Below are 18,997 nucleotides of genomic sequence, written 5' to 3'. Positions count from 1 at the left end.
CTGAAAAACGGCTGGGGCATTCATCAAACCAAAAGGCATAACCAAATTTTCAAAATGGCCCTCAGGGGTATTGAAGGCCGTCTTCCATTCGTCCCCTTCTCTGACCCTGACCAGGTTGTATGCTCCTCTTAAATCTAATTTGGAAAAGACTTTAGCCCCAACAACCTGGTTAAACAGGTCCGGGATCAGAGGAAGCGGATAAGGGTCACGAATGTGATATTGTTCAGCTCCCTGAAATCCAGACAAGGTCTTAAAGAACCATCTTTTTTCTTAACAAAGAAAAAACCAGCGGCAACAGGTGACTTTGAGGGTCGTATGTGTCCCTTTCTCAGACTCTCAGAGATATAAGCACGCATAGCGATCCTCTCAGGTTGGGAAAGATTGTATAAACGAGATTTAGGCAGCTTGGCGTCTGGGATGAGATTAATAGGGCAATCGTACTCCCTGTGCGGGGGCAAATCCTGAACTCCACTCTCAGAGAAGACATCCGAAAATTCAGAGAGAAAAGATGGTACAGTCTTAGTAGCAACCTCAGAAACAGATGTCATGAGGCAATTCTCTCTGCAAAAGTCACTCCAACCATTTATTTGCCTCGCTTGCCAATCAATGGTGGGGTTATGCTTAGTGAGCCAGGGCAGCCCCAACACCAGAGGGGTAGGCAAACCGCTAAGGACGAAACATGACACATCCTCAACATGAGCATCACTCACAATTAAACGGATATTGTGAACTATGCCCTTTAATGATTTTTGAGAAAGTGGAGCGGAATCGATAGCAAAAACAGGAATATCCTTTCCCAAAGTGCGCACCTGGAAACCATGAGTTATCGCAAATTGATTATCAATGAGATTAACCGCTGCTCCACTATCCACAAAAATCTCACAAAAAATGTTCTTGCTCTCTAGCGCCACCCTAGCCGGCAGGACAAAACGGGAACTACAAGCAAATGGAAAACCTTCAATTTCCGCCTCAACCCTGCCAATAGTAACAGACGGAACATTTTTAAAAGATTTTTTCCTGTTTGTTTCTTTATTACTCCCAGAAAACTGCCTGAATCTCCTAGAGGGACAAATATTTGCCAAATGATTTATACCTCCACAACAAAAACAAACCCTCCCATGCGAGCTGAATCTTCTATTGTCAGAAGCAATCAACCCCAGCTGCATGGGCTCCTGCTCAGAAGGGGCTGACGGCGACTGAGAGCCCTGCGCACAGAATGGGACCGCTGCACTGTCCTGGGACTGAGTATGACAGGAAGGAGAGATCTCTCCTCTCTCTCTAAGACGCCTGTCAATACGAACGGCCTGAGACATAGCAGAGTCCAAAGAAATAGGCCTCTCATGAAAGGCAAATGCATCTTTCAATCCCTCTGAAAGACCATGGCAAAATTGACTTCGGAGCGCAGCATCATTCCAACCAGTATCAACTGCCCATCTCCGAAATTCTGAGCAGTATATTTCTGCGGATTGTTTACCCTGGCATAATAGACGTAGTTTAGACTCAGCCAGAGCAATACGATCCGGATCATCATATATCTGACCCAGGGCTAAAAAGAATTCATCCACTGAACGGAGAGGCCGTGCCCCCTCCGGCAGCGAAAAGGCCCAGGACTGAGCGTTACCCCTGAGCAGCGATATAATGATCCCCACCCTCCGTTCCTCATCACCAGAGGAATGGGGAAGAAGGCGAAAATGGAGTTTGCAAGCCTCTCTAAAACGCACAAAATTCTCACTACCCCCGGAGAACGTATCCGGGAGCGAGATCTTAGGCTCAGAACAAACTCCATGAACGCAAGCTGAACCGGTCACTTGAAGCTGAGAAAAAGTCTTACGGAGATCAGCTACCTCCAATGAAAGACCCTGGAAGCGTTCAGCCAAAAGTGAAACCGGATCCATGCTTGAGACGGTTATGGCGGCTTATAATGTCACGGACGGTGTACAGGAAACAAGGCAAAGCAACATGTATAAACGACTCGCTGGATCCAAAAACTAAGGAACCAAGGGAGACCCCTGCAGGAGACCTGGCACTTTCCCTGGCTGCTCAGCCTATGCAAAGATCCGAATGGTGGAGGTTTGCATATCCACGAACGTTGACTATAAAGCCCTGAGCACCCTACAATAGTGAGGGGACACGACCACCGGCTCCCTACACCAGACACGGAGGGAGTCAGGGTCACCTGGGATCCAGCAAACAGAAAATAACAGATAAAGGTACAACACTTAGCTTTGAAGCAAACAGGAGGACAGAGTCAGCGTGCACACACACTCCAGGAAGAAATATGAGCCGCCCAGAAAAGCCTTCTGGGGAAGAATTTAAAGGGAAGCAATTAATCCAACACATGACAGCTGAGAGAGGCTAACGAGAGGAGGAGCTGAATACCACAACACAGAAACTCAAGGAGGAGGTTCTGAAAGGCCTCTGTCAGAGCTTCTCAGCTGTCTGGTTGTGACAGAATTGTGGAATAGAAAGTCAGAAATGCAGCGCTCACCTGCGTATCGTATCAGAGGCACGGATGTAGATAGGACAAGGCCGACATAAACTGTGCAAAAAGTAAGAGGAGTCAGCTTCTGGCAAAACCATATCCTTTATTTGATGCAGTAAAATCCATACAGTGCAAAACAAGTGCAACATCGACGCGTTTCGGATCCCAAGTTAATGATCCTTACTCATGATATAAAATGCTACCTGTGACTCTCCCATATAAATCCACCTCCTGTAATCACACACATGGAAACATCACGTGGTAAACAGGTACGGGCAAATCACAAAACATGGAACAGCAAATCCAAACGTATAGAAAGGAGAAAAGAAAAAAAAAAGAACAATAAAACTTTCTCAAATTCATTAATATTGTAAAATCAAATCCTTAGTAGTTTGCATCTGTGGTCACCCCCCTAACTGGGAGCGGGACCACCTAATCAAGGTCACCTGTGGGAGCCGCACAGCTATATGTACCACCTAATCAAGGTCAGCTGTGGGAGCCCGCACAGCTATATGTACCACCTAATCAAGGTCACCTGTGGGAGCCACACAGCTATATGTACCACCTAATCAAGGTCACCTGTGGGAGTCCGCACAGCTATATGTACCACCTAATCAAGGTCACCTGTGGGAGTCCGCACAGCGATATGTACCACCTAATCAAGGTCACCTGTAGGAGCCGGCACAGCTATATGTACCACCTAATCAAGGTCACCTGTGGGAGCCGCACAGCTATATGTACCACCTAATCAAGGCCACCTGTAGGAGCCGGCACAGCTATATGTACCACCTAATCAAGGTCACCTGTGGGAGCCGCACAGCTATATGTACCATCTAATCAAGGTCACCTGTGGGAGCCGCACAGCTATATGTACCACCTCATCAAGGTCACCTGTGGGAGTCAGCACAGCTATATGTACCACCTAATCAAGGGCACCTGTGGGAGGCGCACAGCTATATGTACCACCTAATCAAGGGCACCTGTGGGAGTCAGCACAGCTATATGTACCATCTAATCAAGGTCACCTGTGGGAGCCGCACAGCTATATGTACCACCTCATCAAGGTCACCTGTGGGAGTCAGCACAGCTATATGTACCACCTAATCAAGGGCTCCTGTGGGAGGCGCACAGCTATATGTACCACCTAATCAAGGGCACCTGTGGGAGGCGCACAGCTATATGTACCACCTAATCAAGGGCACCTGTGGGAGGCGCACAGCTATATGTACCACCTCATCAAGGTCACCTGTGGGAGCCGCACAGCTATATGTACCACCTAATCAAGGGCACCTGTGGGAGGCGCACAGCTATATGTACCACCTCATCAAGGTCACCTGTGGGAGCCGCACAGCTATATGTACCGCCTCATCAAGGTCACCTGTGGGAGCCCGCACAGCTATATGTACCTCCTAATCAAGGTCACCTGTGGGAGCCGCACAGCTATATGTACCACCTAATCAAGGTCACCTGTGGGAGCCGCACAGCTATATGTACCACCTAATCAAGGTCACCTGTGGGAGCCGCACAGCTATATGTACCACCTAATCAAGGTCACCTGTGGGAGCCGCACAGCTATATGTACCACCTAATCAAGGTCACCTGTGGGAGCCCGCACAGCTATATGTACCACCTAATCAAGGTCACCTGTGGGAGCCGCACAGCTATATGTACCACCTAATCAAGGTCACCTGTGGGAGCCGCACAGCTATATGTACCGCCTCATCAAGGTCACCTGTGGGAGCCCGCACAGCTATATGTACCTCCTAATCAAGGTCACCTGTGGGAGCCGCACAGCTATATGTACCACCTAATCAAGGTCACCTGTGGGAGCCGGCACAGCTATATGTACCACCTAATCAAGGTCACCTGCGGGAGCCTGCACAGCTATATGTGCCACCTAATCAAGGGCGCCTGCGGGAGCCGGCACATCTATATGTACCACCTAATCAAGGCCGCCTGTGGGAGCCCGCACAGCTATATGTACCACCTAATCAATGTCACCTGTGGGAGCCGCACAGCTATATGTACCACCTAATCAATGTCACCTGTGGGAGCCGGCACAGCTATATGTACCACCTAATCAAGGTCGCCTGTTGGAGACGGCACAGCTATATGTACCACCTAATCAAGGTCACCTGTGGGAGCCGCACAGCTATATGTACCACCTAATCAAGGCTGCCTGTGGGAGCCGCACAGCTATATGTACCACCTCATCAAGGGCACCTGTGGGAGCCCGCACAGCTATATGTACCACCTCATCAAGGTCACCTGTGGGACCCCGCACAGCTATATGTACCACCTCATCAAGGTCGCCTGTGGGAGCCGCACAGCTATATGTACCACCTAATCAAGGTCACCTGTGGGAGCCGCACAGCTATATGTACCACCTCATCAAGGGCGCATGTGGGAGCCGGCACAGCTATATGTACCACCTAATCAAGGTCACCTGTGGGAGCCTGCACAACTATATGTACCACCTAATCAAGGTCACCTGTGGGAGCCGGCACAGCTATATGTACCACCTAATCAAGGTCACCTGTGGGAGCCGGCACAGCTATATGTACCACCTAATAGAAGGCGCCTGTGGGAGCCGGCACAGCTATATGTACCACCTAATCAAGGTCACATGTGGTAGCCGCACAGCTATATGTACCAGCTAATCAAGGTCGCCTGTGGGAGCCGCACAGCTATATGTACCACCTAATCAAGGTCGCCTGTGGGAGCCGACACAGCTATATGTACCACCTAATCAAGGTCACCTGTGGGAGCCCGCACAGCTATATGTACCACCTAGTCAAGGGCGCCTGTGGGAGCCCGCACAGCTATATGTACCACCTAATCAAGAGAGCAGGGTGCAGGGTGGAATACAGTCTCTGTAGATGTTATGTACACGTGTCACGGTGTTCCTACCTGGATATCCGTGGATCCCAGACGTGATGTGGTCCGAAGCAGTGCAAAAGGGGCAATTTAACTTGGATGGTGGATGAGTAGAACAAATGGAATCCAGACTTTGTAGTAACGTTGAACAGTTGCTTTTACTTGGCATAAATTGATAATTCAAACAGCTTCCAAACGATATCTTGGTCATCAGCAGGTATTGGCATTAACTTTGGCAGGCAAATACTTCTCTGCAACAATCTCAGCTCTGCTATGCTTGGCTGAATAAATAGGAAACTCTTCCTCTTCTGCTGGAACTTAAGTTAGCTGTAGTCTGTAGTCTTACTTATAGTCCCAGGAACTTCTTGTCCTGGCTTTATAGTACCTCAAGGTTCGGCTCAGCTTGGATGTGCACAACCTCCAGTGATAAGGTTGGTGTAGGCCTAACAGAACCTGTCCAGAGAGGACCAGGCCTCCTGCCTTCCCCTTACAGGGACTAAGCTAGACTCCTCCTTCTAGCTACAGAGGGCTGGGAGGAACCAGGGAGGAACCAGAAGACTGACATGGTATACGATTGCAGTCTATGCAGCCTTTGGGATCAGAAGATCATATGGTTAAGATCCTAAGGGAACTACAAATTTTAGTAAAAAAAAAAAAAAAAGTTATAAAAAAATAAACATAATTGCTATCACCATGTCTGAAAATGTCAGAACAATATGTCGTATTTTGGTCACCTTCCCCCCCCCCCCCCAAAAAAAATAAAAATAAAAATGAATAAAAAATGGTAGTTATCCTGGCAGACCCTGGTTCTCACAGTCCAATGCCTCAGTCACACGTCAGTGTTCAGTCAGAGATTTTAAGCCCAAACCAGTCGCGGCTCTAAGCAAAGAACCAGTGCAGTTCTCTCCGTTATTCCTTATCTCTGTGGAGGCTCCACTCCTGGTTTTGCTCACAATCACTGATGGAAATCACTGAGCAAACACTGACGTGTGACTGAGGCTTAATCCCTATACAGGCCTCTGCAGTGGAACCACCAGGCCGCTACCTTCTGGAGTAGGCTCTATGCGATTGACAGCTGACCTACGGGGGTCAAGGGACAATGGTGCAGAGCACGTACCACCTAATCAGTGACGGCTGAGGTCAGGCAGAGTATTTACAGCCTAATTAACAGCTTAAGGATGTGCAGCTCAGGGTCAGAATGGAGATCAGACAGAGACCAGGACAGGCAGCGAGAAGTCAAATCCAGGAAACAGGGCATTAGTGCACAAGAACCTATTGCTCAGGTACCCTCTTACTCCCCCAACTTGTTACCCCCCCTCTGTACCCTTACTGCAGACTGCTAGCGATTCATCCATCACTTCTAGTAGAAATAATAAAGGTGAAGATTAGGGTGTGTGCGCTGGCCCGATAAGAGCCAAAGGGAGAGCGTACACCCTACGAGCATAGCGAGAAAGGCTGAACCGCAAGCACGCCGAAGCCTGTGAGGAGGGACAGAGCTAGCCTGGTGGCTGGACCCATCTGGAAGAAGAGGACTGCAGGAGGCAAGTCCTCTTGGCTGGGACCCAGACACTGATGCTGGTGAGCAGAGTACCTCAACAGTACCACAAAATGCTACCAATAGAAACTGCAGCTCAACCCACAAAAAACAAGCCCTCACATGTAGATGGATTATTACAAAGTCATGGGCGCCAGAATATGGCGATGCAAAATGTTCTCAGAGGTTTTTTTTTTAATTAAAAATAGAAAACCATGTAATTGTAGCGCAAAGTAAATAACGTAAACAAATTTTTTTTATAAAAAATTATCAGAATTGCAATTTTTTTCCACCAGTTTTTCCAATTTCACCACATAATGATTTTTCCCGCTGTTTTCCAGTATAAGCTGCTATGGTGAATAGTGCCATTAAAGAATATAACTTGTTCTGTAAAAAAAAAACAAGCCCTCATATGACTATGAGAAAGGCCGGACGCTGGAGGTAGGCCTGCATGAGGGGTTTTGGGCCGAGGAGTGGCTAGGAAGGGTTAGGATAGTGAGGGGGCGGAGTCGCGCTGGGTGTGGGTGGAGCTTCAAGAGGCCATTCCGGGAGAAGAGGAGCAGGAGAGCGGACATCTCGGCATCCTGTCCAGCTCCCAGCTTACCATGTCGGGTGTCGAGGAAGTCCTGGAGAGGCTGCGGGCAGCGGCGGAGGTCCGTGGTCAAGGCTGGCTTGAAGACCAGGTAGCCGGCTTGTTACAGGGGGAGGCGGCGGGTGCAGTTTGCCCGCCGTCAGAGGAAAAACGGCCGCGGTGGGCTAGGCCGCCGGCGCACCTGATTGAGGAGGACACCCCCAGAGTCCAGCGCCGAGTTAGGAGCCCCTCTAGGGACCCTCCGGGCAGTGGGGGACACTCTCAACCCCTCCCTAAGTCCTCACGGCTCGGGAGGAATCCACATGCACGGCGGGACTCAGTGAAGGGAAGGGGGCGGCCCCCTTCATCGCGTGCGGCTGCAGACGGCGGGAATGCGGGTCCAGGTACTGCAGGCTCCCCTCCTAGGCCTGGGGGGAGGCCTGCTCGACGTGGGAGACCAAGTGGAGCGAGGGTCTGCGGGGCTGTGCATCGGGAGGCGGAGCGGGTGCACAGGCCCCTTATGGATGACAGACAGCCGGCGGCTGGTCTTAATGAAGAGTCGAGTGAGCAGATGGCAGGGGCTGAACAAGAGGGGTCCAGGATGGTGCGATCGGAAGTGGAGCGATGGGAATCCGGATCAACGGCTGCGGGGTTCACAGCACCCGGGCAGCCAGGTGAGGCAACCTTGGGGACACCGTTTACATTATTGCAAGGTGTGGGGTTGGGGGCCAGCGGGGGTGGTCAGGCTGATTTATTTGGTGGTTTGGAGCGGTTACTGTGCGGGTTGGCTGGTTTAGGGCAAGGCGGCACAGGGCCTTTGCAAGCTTGGGGATTGGGGAGGGGAAGCGAGGTTGAAGCAGTGGCTGGGGGATCTGGGCAGGTTTTGGGGGGGGTGGGCCCCGGGGTGGGGGCGAGTGGGGGGAGGGGGCTTTCAGTGCAGACTCAGGTTGGCGGTGAGGAAGACATGCCGAGGGTTGATGATGCGGCAAAGGGCGAGGTGTATGTGTGCTTTGAGGGCCCGTTGGGGGCGCATTTAAAGCAGGAAGTGAGGGAGCGAATTTGGAAGGGGGAATACATGGATATTTTCTCGCTGCTCCCGTTGGAGCGCTTTAATTTGGATGTGGTTAGGAAGGATTTGGGGAAAAAGGAGGAGGAACGGAAGAGATGGTATAGGCTGATACCCCGTACGTTTAGCAATTGGCTTCAAGCGTTTGCTATTTTGGCAAGTGTGATCGGGGAGAAGGCGCAAGATAGTTGTTCGCCTCTGTTTTGTTACATGGATGCGATAGGGGAGGCTTATCGTGTTTATGGAGGATACAGGTGGTTCCGGTATGACGAACAGTTTCGTCAGAGGAAGGCGGTCCGCTCCGGTATGCGGTGGGACCATAAAGACATAGGGCTGTGGATGAGGGTGATGGGAGCTGGTAGACAGGGACAGCCTTTTCGTGCGGAGCAGGGGGGGGGGTGGGGGGCGGGCAGTCGGGTTTTGCCGCTGCTTCGGCAAAGGGCTTGTGTTTGTTGTTCAATGAGGGGAGTTGCAAGTTCGGTCAGAAATGTAAGTTTAAGCACGAGTGTTCGGGGTGCGGGGGGAGTCACGGGGCCAGCCGATGTTTCCGGGGGCATAGGCCGAGGGGGGGAGAGACGGTTGGAAAAGGGGCGGACTCCGGTCAGGGTGGACGCGATGGGGCCGTATTTAAGTAGGTACCCGGATAGGGTGGGGGCAGAGCTGTTGCGGAGGGGGTTTGAGGAGGGGTTTGTGATTCCGTCTTGTCATGAGGATGCGGGGGGTGGAAGAGGTAAGAATTTGAGGTCGACTTTGATGCACCCGGAAGTGGTGTCTCAGAAGCTAGCTAAGGAGGTGAGTTTGGGGAGAATGTATGGGCCGTTTGTGGAGTTACCTTTGGGGAACTTGGTGGTTTCTCCGTTGGGGGTGGTTCCGAAGAAGGAGCCGAATGCTTTTCGGCTGAGTCAACATTTATCTTTCCCAAAGGGGTCGTCGGTGAATGATGGAATTGATCCGGAATTGTGTTCGGTTGTTTACACCTCGTTTGATACGGCGGTTAGTTGGGTTAGGAAGTTGGGGCCGGGTGCGCTGTTGGCAAAGGCGGACATTGAGGCCGTGTTTCGCTTATTGCCGGTTCATCCGGATAGTTTGCGCTTGTTGGGATGTTTTTGGGAGGGGGGTTATTTTGTGGACGGGTGTTTGCCGATGGGGTGTTCGATCTCTTGCGCTTATTTTGAGAAGTTTATCTCCTTCTTGGAATGGGTGGTGAAGGATGTGGCGGGGTGTCAGTCGCTCATTTGGATGACTTCCTTTGTTTGGGGCCGGCAGGTTCCGGGGTGTGTGGGTTGCTGTTGGCCTCGTTGCAGTCGGTGTTTAGGGAGTTCGGGGTGCTGTTGTCGGCAGAAAAGACGGTTGGCCCCACTACAGAGTTGTGTTTTTTAGGCATAGTGCTGGATACGGTTCGGATGGAGTGTAGGTTACCTGAGGACAAATTGGTTGATGTGAGGGCTGCAGTGCAGTCGGCGAGGGTGGGGCCGAAGATTCGTTTGAAGGAGTTGCAATCCTTGTTAGGGAAGTTGAATTTTGCTTGTAGGACTATTCCAATGGGCAGAATATTTTGTAGGAGGTTGGCGGTGGCGACGGCAGGTGTGGTGTCGGGTCACCATTTTATTCGGCTGGGGAAGGAATTGAGGAAGGACTTGGAGGTTTGGGACGGGTTTTTGGGACAATTTAATGGCAGGACGTTGGTCATGGGGGAGGTGGTGGAGAGTTTTGACTTGTTTTCAGATGCTGTTGGGGGGGTGGGTTTTGGTGTGTATTGTGAAGGACAGTGGTGTGTGGGTGAATGGCCGGTGAGTTGGTTTGAGAGGGGTTGGGTTAGGAACGTCGCGTTGCTTGAATTGTTCCCGATAGTGCTGGCGGTGGTGCTGTGGGGGGGCAAGTTCAAGGATAGGAAAGTGAGGTGGCATTGCGATAACTTGGGTGTTGTGCAGGCCGTTAATAGTCTGAAAGCATCTTCGCCTCCTGTAGTTAGGTTATTGCAGCACTTGGTGCTGATGTGTTTGCCGCTGAACACATGGGTTGTGGCGGTGCATGTGCCGGGTGTTCATAACGGGGTGGCTGACTCTCTTTCTCGTTTGCAGTGGGAGCGTTTTCGTCAGCTGGCTCCAGAGGCAGAGGGGGAGGGGCTGGAGTGGCCGGCGTGGCTCTGGGACCTATTGGAGGTACTATAGCGGATTTGTTTAGGAGGTCTTTGAGTGAAGGTACTTGGTCTGACTATGGTAAGGCGTGGCGTTCTTGGGAGCAGTGGTGTGTGAGTATTGGGGTTGGTGTTGATGGGGGGGAGATCCCATTGGTGTTGTTTTTGGGGCACGTGGTGGAGGAGGGTTGGTCAGTGGCAAGGGTTAACCGTTTTTTTGCTGGTTTAGTTTTTGGTTTTAGGTTGAGGGGCCTTCCGGATGTTACCAAATCATTTTTGGTTAAGCAGGTACTGAAGGGTTTTCGACGTGGGGGCCGGGAGGCGGATGGTCGGAGGCCGGTGTCCTTTGAGTTGCTGTTGAGAGTGGGGGTTTGTGTGGAGTCGGTTTGTAGCTCGGAGAGTGAGATCCGGTTATTTAGGCTTGCATTCACGTTGGCCTTTTTCGGGCCTTTCTGGCTGGGGGAGCTGGTGAGTAAGAGTACGGTGTGTGGGGGCGGTTTGGCGAGTGATGATTTGGATTTGTACGAGGATAGGGTGGTTGTACGGATTAGGGTATCTAAGACGGACAGGGAAGGAAGGGGTCGGAATGTGTGTCTGTATGCAGTGGCAGGGTGCTTGGTTTGTCCAGTAAATTGTTTGAGGGTATAAAGGGCGGGGGGGGGGGGGGGTCCGTTGTTGAGGCATCAGGATGGTTCTTTTTTGTCAAGGTTCCAATTTGTGGCGGTATTCAAGAAGTGTATGGCGGTGCTGGGAATGGACTCTAGTGGCTTTACGGGTCATTCCTTTCATATTGGGGCGCGACGGAGGCTGCCAGATTGGGGTTGGGGGACGAGGTGATTAAGAAGATTGGGCGGTGGGAGTCGGCCCGTTTTAAGTCATATGTGCGTCTGGGGGGGCTTGTGAGTTCGGGTTGGAGGGTGCAGTGGTTTTGTTTGTGTTTTCATTCTCGTTTTTCTTGTTGCAGGTTGTGAGGCGGCGTTAGTCTGGATCCTGGGACATTCGTTCGTTTTTTGGGGTGCTTTGCGGGCGGATGTGAGGCCCAACGGGCGGCAGTTGGGGATAGGACGGGATGAGGCAGGTGGTGAGATGGATTGGACGCAGGGGAATGTTGTGGGGGAGTGTGATGGGTGAGATTCATAGGCATGCGAGGTTGGATAGGGCCCCGGATATTCTGGTGCTGCATGTGGGTGGTAATGACTTGGGGGTGAGGTCTTGTCGGGATTTGATCAAGGATATCAAGTTTGACTTGTTGCGCTTGTGGTCCTTGTTTCCTGGGATGATCACGGTTTGGTCGGATATGGTGTATAGGCAGTCATGGCGAGAGGCCAGGTCGTTTGAGAGGGTGGATAAGACAAGGGTGAAGGTGAACAGGGCGGTGGGTAAGTTTGCAGCCAGGAATGGGGCGGTGGTGGTTTGGCATGTGGAGTTGGAGGCGGGTACAGGAGGATTTTGGAGGGCTGATGGTGTTCATTTGAACGCGGTGGGGATTGACTTGTGGTCTTTGGGCCTGCAGGGGGGCATTGAGAGGGCGCTTTGCATGTGGAGGAACGCGCGGGCTTGAGGGAGGAGTCAAGCCTCGCGTTGTTGGCGGGGGAAGGTCATAGAAGCTGGTGGTCTTGAATGGTGTGGAAAATGGGAGGGCCCCCAGGAGGGGGGGCTGGACTCTCATAGTTGGGGCATTTTTGGTTCGTTCAGAGAGGCGTCCATCAGTTGGTGTCTCCGAGCTGGAGTTTTGCGGCTGGAGGCAAGATGGAAGTGCCGGGTTGGCGTGTTTATACATATATGTGAGAAATTTGGGGCATCTATGACCTCCCTCGTCAGGGGGTATGGAAAAAGTTATTGTTATATATTTATATATATATTTATATATGTTATGTATTTATTTATTAATAAACGGCTGCTGTGGCCGATTTAATCCAACTCGGACTGTGTGTATTCATTTAAGGGGCGTGAGAGGTTGGGGGGTAAAAAGGGGGAGTTTTTGTGGAGTAAGTAGGCCCCGGGGAATGCACAATAACCCATTCATGAAAAAAAAAGCTAAAAAAAAAGAAAAATAGGGCTCTTGGAAGAAAAAAAGTAAAAAAAAAAACATAAACATTGCCTCATCCTGTTGAGGATAGCTGGTTCTTAGCCTCTTTCTGCAGGTGTGTACAGGGGCTAACAACCAACTTCGTGACGGGTGAGCTCCTTTCAGTTCACCTCCTCCCCTGCTGATATCTACATTGGTGAACACACGGGACTCTTGAGCCCCCAATCTCATCAGGTCCCGAGATGTAGGTAATAATGAGTGTCGTCTGTATTGTGGGCTCTGGTGACAGACCTGTGACAACGCCTGAGGCACAATCTGAAGGACCTGTTGGGGAGATGTGAGGACCAGGGTTGAGACACAGCCATGTAAACCATATATTATCCAGTATATACTGTAATAATCTGCACATGAATGTCTCCTTAGTTCCTCTCTCTGCACCCATTATTAATGCCACCTGTCAAAACGATGGAACGGCAAGAGTCGTCTGTGAGGTAGAAAGAGCGAGCGATGCCACATATGCCTGGAGTGTGAACGGGAAACATTTTCACCTCCGCCATGCTCCAAACATCACTATAGATGCCTCAGAATTTGCATCTGGTGCCATAAACGTCAGCTGTTCTGCAGAGAACTCTGTCAGCAAGGAAAACAGTAGTAGCAAGGAAATCTTCTGTGATGGTGAGTAAACAGCAAGCAGTGCTACTGAGGTAAAGAATATTCAAACCTCACAGTCTGATCTCTCCTCACAGTCTGATCTCTCCTCACACTGATCTCTCCTCACACTGATCTCTCCTCACAGTCCGATCTCTCCTCACAGTCTGATCTCTCCTCACACTCTGATCTCTCCTCACAGTCTGATCTCTCCTCACAGTCTGATCTCTCCTCACACTCTGATCTCTCCTCACAGTCTGATCTCTCCTCACAGTCTGATCTCTCCTCACAGTCTGATCTCTCCTCACACTCTGATCTCTCCTCACAGTCTGATCTCTCCTCACAGTCTGATCTCTCCTCACACTCTGATCTCTCCTCACAGTCTGCTCTCTCCTCACAGTCTGCTCTCTCCTCACAGTCTGATCTCTCCTCACAGTCTGATCTCTCCTCACACTCTGATCTCTCCTCACACTCTGATCTCTCCTCACAGTCTGATCTCTCCTCACAGTCTGATCTCTCCTCACACTCTGATCTCTCCTCACAGTCTGATCTCTCCTCACACTCTGATCTCTCCTCACACTCTGATCTCTCCTCACAGTCCCTCACAGTCTGATCTCTCCCCACAGTCTGATCTCTCCTCACAGTCTGATCTCTCCTCACACTCTGATCTCTCCTCACAGTCTGATCTCTCCTCACACTCTGATCTCTCGTCACAGTCTGATCTCTCCTCACAGTCTGATCTCTCCTCACACTCTGATCTCTCCTCACAGTCTGATCTCTCCTCACAGTCCCTCACAGTCTGATCTCTCCCAACAGTCTGATCTCTCCTCACAGTCTGATCTCTCCTCACAGTCTGATCTCTCCTCACAGTCCCTCACAGTCTGATCTCTCCCCACAGTCTGATCTCTCCTCACAGTCTGATCTCTCCTCACAGTCCCTCACAGTCTGATCTCTCCCCACAGTCTGATCTCTCTTCACAGTCTGATCTCTCCTCACAGTCTGATCTCTCCCCACAGTCTGATCTCTCTTCACAGTCTGATCTCTCCTCACAGTCTGATCTCTCCTCACAGTCTGATCTCTCCTCACAGTCTGATCTCTCCCCACAGTCTGATCTCTCCTCACAGTCCGATCTCTCCTCACAGTCTGATCTCTCCTCACAGTCTGATCTCTCCTCACAGTCTGATCTCTCCTCACAGTCCCTCACAGTCCCTCACAGTCTGATCTCTCCTCACAGTCCGATCTCTCCTCACAGTCTGATCTCTCCTCACAGTCTGATCTCTCCTCACAGTCTGATCTCTCCTCACAGTCCCTCACAGTCTGATCTCTCCCCACAGTCTGATCTCTCCTCACAGTCTGATCTCTCCTCACAGTCTGATCTCTCCCCACAGTCTGATCTCTCCCCACAGTCTGATCTCTCCTCACAGTCCGATCTCTCCTCACAGTCTAATCTCTCCTCACAGTCTGATCTCTCCTCACAGTCTGATCTCTCCTCACAGTCCCTCACAGTCTGATCTCTCCCCACAGTCTGATCTCTCCCCACAGTCTGATCTCTCCTCACAGTCTGATCTCTCCTCACAGTCCCTCACAGTCTGATCTCTCCCCACAGTCTGATCTCTCCTCACAGTCTGATCTCTCCTCACACTCTGATCTCTCCTCACACTCTGATTTCTCCCCTCACAGTCCGATCTCTCCTCACAGTCTGATCTCTCCTCACAGTCTGATCTCTCCTCACAGTCTGATCTCTCCCCACACTCTGATCTCTCTCACACTCTGATCTCTCTCACACTCTGATCTCTCTCACACTCTGATCTCTCTCACACTCTGATCTCTCTCACACTCTGATCTCTCCTCACAGTCCGATCTCTCCTCACAGTCTGATCTCTCCTCACAGTCTGATCTCTCCTCACAGTCTGATCTCTCCCCACAGTCTGATCTCTCCCCACAGTCTGATCTCTCTCACACTCTGATCTCTCTCACAATCTGATCTCTCCTCACAGTCCGATCTCTCCTCACAGTCTGATCTCTCCTCAGAATCTGATCTATCCTAACACTCTGATCTCTCCTCACAGTCCGATCTCTCCTCACAGTCTGATCTCTCCTCAGAATCTGATCTCTCCTAACAGTCTGATCTCTCCTCTCAGTCTGATCTCTCCTCAGAATCTGATCTCTCCTAACAGTCTGATCTCTCCCCACAGTCTGATCTCTCCTCACAGTCTGATCTCTCCTCTGAATCTGATCTCTCCTCACAGTCTGATCTCTCCTCACACTCTGATCTCTCCTCACAGTCTGATCTCTCCTCACAGTCTGATCTCTCCTCACACTCTGATCTCTCCTCACAGTCTGCTCTCTCCTCACAGTCTGATCTCTCCTCACAGTCTGATCTCTCCTCACACTCTGATCTCTCCTCACACTCTGATCTCTCCTCACACTCTGATCTCTCCTCACACTCTGATCTCTCCTCACAGTCTGATCTCTCCTCACAGTCTGATCTCTCCTCACACTCTGATCTCTCCTCACAGTCTGATCTCTCCTCACACTCTGATCTCTCCTCACAGTCTGATCTCTCCTCACAGTCCCTCACAGTCTGATCTCTCCCCACAGTCTGATCTCTCCTCACAGTCTGATCTCTCCTCACAGTCTGATCTCACACTCTGATCTCTCCTCACAGTCTGCTCTCTCCTCACAGTCTGATCTCTCCTCACAGTCTGATCTCTCCTCACACTCTGATCTCTCTCACACTCTGATCTCTCCTCACAGTCTGATCTCTCCTCACACTCTGATCTCTCCTCACAGTCTGATCTCTCCTCACACTCTGATCTCTCGTCACAGTCTGATCTCTCCTCACAGTCTGATCTCTCCTCACACTCTGATCTCTCCTCACAGTCTGATCTCTCCTCACAGTCCCTCACAGTCTGATCTCTCCCCACAGTCTGATCTCTCCTCACAGTCTGATCTCTCCTCACAGTCCTTCACAGTCTGATCTCTCCCCACAGTCTGATCTCTTCTCACAGTCTGATCTCTCCTCACAGTCCCTCACAGTCTGATCTCTCCCCACAGTCTGATCTCTCTTCACAGTCTGATCTCTCCTCACAGTCTGATCTCTCCCCACAGTCTGATCTCTCTTCACAGTCTGATCTCTCCTCACAGTCTGATCTCTCCTCACAGTCTGATCTCTCCTCACAGTCTGATCTCTCCTCACAGTCTGATCTCTCCCCACAGTCTGATCTCTCCTCACAGTCCGATCTCTCCTCACAGTCCGATCTCTCCTCACAGTCTGATCTCTCCTCACAGTCTGATCTCTCCTCACAGTCCCTCACAGTCTGATCTCTCCCCACAGTCTGATCTCTCCCCACAGTCTGATCTCTCCTCACAGTCTGATCTCTCCTCACAGTCCCTCACAGTCTGATCTCTCCCCACAGTCTGATCTCTCCTCACAGTCTGATCTCTCCTCACACTCTGATCTCTCCTCACACTCTGATTTCTCCCCTCACAGTCCGATCTCTCCTCACAGTCTGATCTCTCCTCACAGTCTGATCTCTCCTCACAGTCTGATCTCTCCTCACAGTCTGATCTCTCCCCACACTCTGATCTCTCTCACACTCTGATCTCTCTCACACTCTGATCTCTCTCACACTCTGATCTCTCTCACACTCTGATCTCTCCTCACAGTCTGATCTCTCCTCACAGTCTCATCTCTCCTCACAGTCTGATCTCTCCCCACAGTCTGATCTCTCCCCACAGTCTGATCTCTCTCACACTCTGATCTCTCTCACAATCTGATCTCTCCTCACAGTCCGATCTCTCCTCACAGTCCGATCTCTCCTCACAGTCTGATCTCTCCTCAGAATCTGATCTATCCTAACAGTCTGATCTCTCCTCACAGTCCAATCTCTCCTCACAGTCTGATCTCTCCTCAGAATCTGATCTCTCCTAACAGTCTGATCTCTCCTAACAGTCTGATCTCTCCTCACAGTCTGATCTCTCCTCAGAATCTGATCTCTCCTAACAGTCTGATCTCTCTCCACAGTCTGATCTCTCCTCACAGTCTGATCTCTCCTCTGAATCTGATCTCTCCTAACAGTCTGATCTCTCCCCACAGTCTGATCTCTCTCACACTCTGATCTCTCTCACACTCTGATCTCTCTCACACTCTGATCTCTCCTCACAGTCCGATCTCTCCTCACAGTCTGATCTCTCCTCACAGTCTGATCTCTCCTCACAGTCTGATCTCTCCCCACAGTCTGATCTCTCCCCACAGTCTGATCTCTCCCCACAGTCTGATCTCTCTCACACTCTGATCTCTCTCACACTCTGATCTCTCTCACACTCTGATCTCTCTCACACTCTAATCTCTCCTCACAGTCCGATCTCTCCTCACAGTCTGATCTCTCCTCACAGTCTGATCTCTCCTCACAGTCTGATCTCTCCCCACAGTCTGATCTCTCCCCACAGTCTGATCTCTCTCACACTCTGATCTCTCTCACAATCTGATCTCTCCTCACAGTCCGATCTCTCCTCACAGTCCGATCTCTCCTCACAGTCTGATCTCTCCTCAGAATCTGATCTCTCCTAACAGTCTGATCTCTCCGCACAGTCTGATCTCTCTCACACTCTGATCTCTCTCACACTCTGATCTCTCTCACACTCTGATCTCTCTCACACTATGATCTCTCCTCAGAATCTGATCTCTCCTAACAGTCTGATCTCTCCCCACAGTCTGATCTCTCTCACACTCTGATCTCTCTCACACTCTGATCTCTCTCACACTCTGATCTCTCTCACACTCTGATCTCTCCTCACACTTTGATCTCTCCTCACACTCTGATCTCTCTCACACTCTGATCTCTCTCACACTCTGATCTCTCTCACACTCTGATCTCTCCTCACAGTCCGATCTCTCCTCACAGTCCCTCACACTCTGATCTCTCCTCACACTGTGATCTCTCCTCACACTCTGATCTCTCCTCTTACTCTGATCTCATTTCACACTCTGATCTCTTCTCACACTCTGATCTCTCCTCACACTCTGATCTCTCTCACACTCTGATCTCTCTCACACTCTGATCTCTCCTCACAGTCCGATCTCTCCTCACAGTCTGATCTCTCCTCACAGTCTGATCTCTCCTCACAGTCTGATCTCTCCCCACAGTCTGATCTCTCCCCACAGTCTGATCTCTCCCCACAATCTGATCTCTCTCACACTCTGATCTCTCTCACACTCTGATCTCTCTCACAATCTGATCTCTCCTCACAGTCCGATCTCTCCTCACAGTCTGATCTCTCCTCAGAATCTGATCTCTCCTAACAGTCTGATCTCTCCCCACAGTCTGATCTCTCTCACACTCTGATCTCTCTCACACTCTGATCTCTCTCACACTCTGATCTCTCTCACACTATGATCTCTCCTCAGAATCTGATCTCTCCTAACAGTCTGATCTCTCCCCACAGTCTGATCTCTCTTACACTCTGATCTCTCTCACACTCTGATCTCTCTCACACTCTGATCTCTCTCACACTCTGATCTCTCCTCACACTTTGATCTCTCCTCACACTCTGATCTCTCTCACACTCTGATCTCTCTCACACTCTGATCTCTCTCACACTCTGATCTCTCCTCACAGTCCGATCTCTCCTCACAGTCCGATCTCTTTTC

General features: G+C 50.7%; 1 protein-coding gene across 2 annotated transcripts in view; it reads left to right on the top strand.

The window, feature by feature from the left end:
* The window catches only part of LOC122932497 (Fc receptor-like protein 5), a 133,627-nt gene that overhangs the window by 60,711 nt on the left and 53,919 nt on the right, over positions 1–18,997 (top strand). For both annotated transcript variants that reach the window (XM_044286951.1, XM_044286950.1), the window contains exon 6: positions 13,120–13,371. In XM_044286951.1, coding sequence (XP_044142886.1) covers positions 13,120–13,371 — 252 coding nt within the window. The remainder of the gene's footprint in view (positions 1–13,119; positions 13,372–18,997) is intronic.

Source organism: Bufo gargarizans, chromosome 3 (assembly GCF_014858855.1).
Source record: "Bufo gargarizans isolate SCDJY-AF-19 chromosome 3, ASM1485885v1, whole genome shotgun sequence".
In the NCBI taxonomy this organism is placed as follows: Eukaryota; Metazoa; Chordata; class Amphibia; order Anura; family Bufonidae; genus Bufo; species Bufo gargarizans.
Note: the sequence above shows the minus strand (reverse complement) of the source record. Positions and strands in the feature narration are given on the sequence as shown.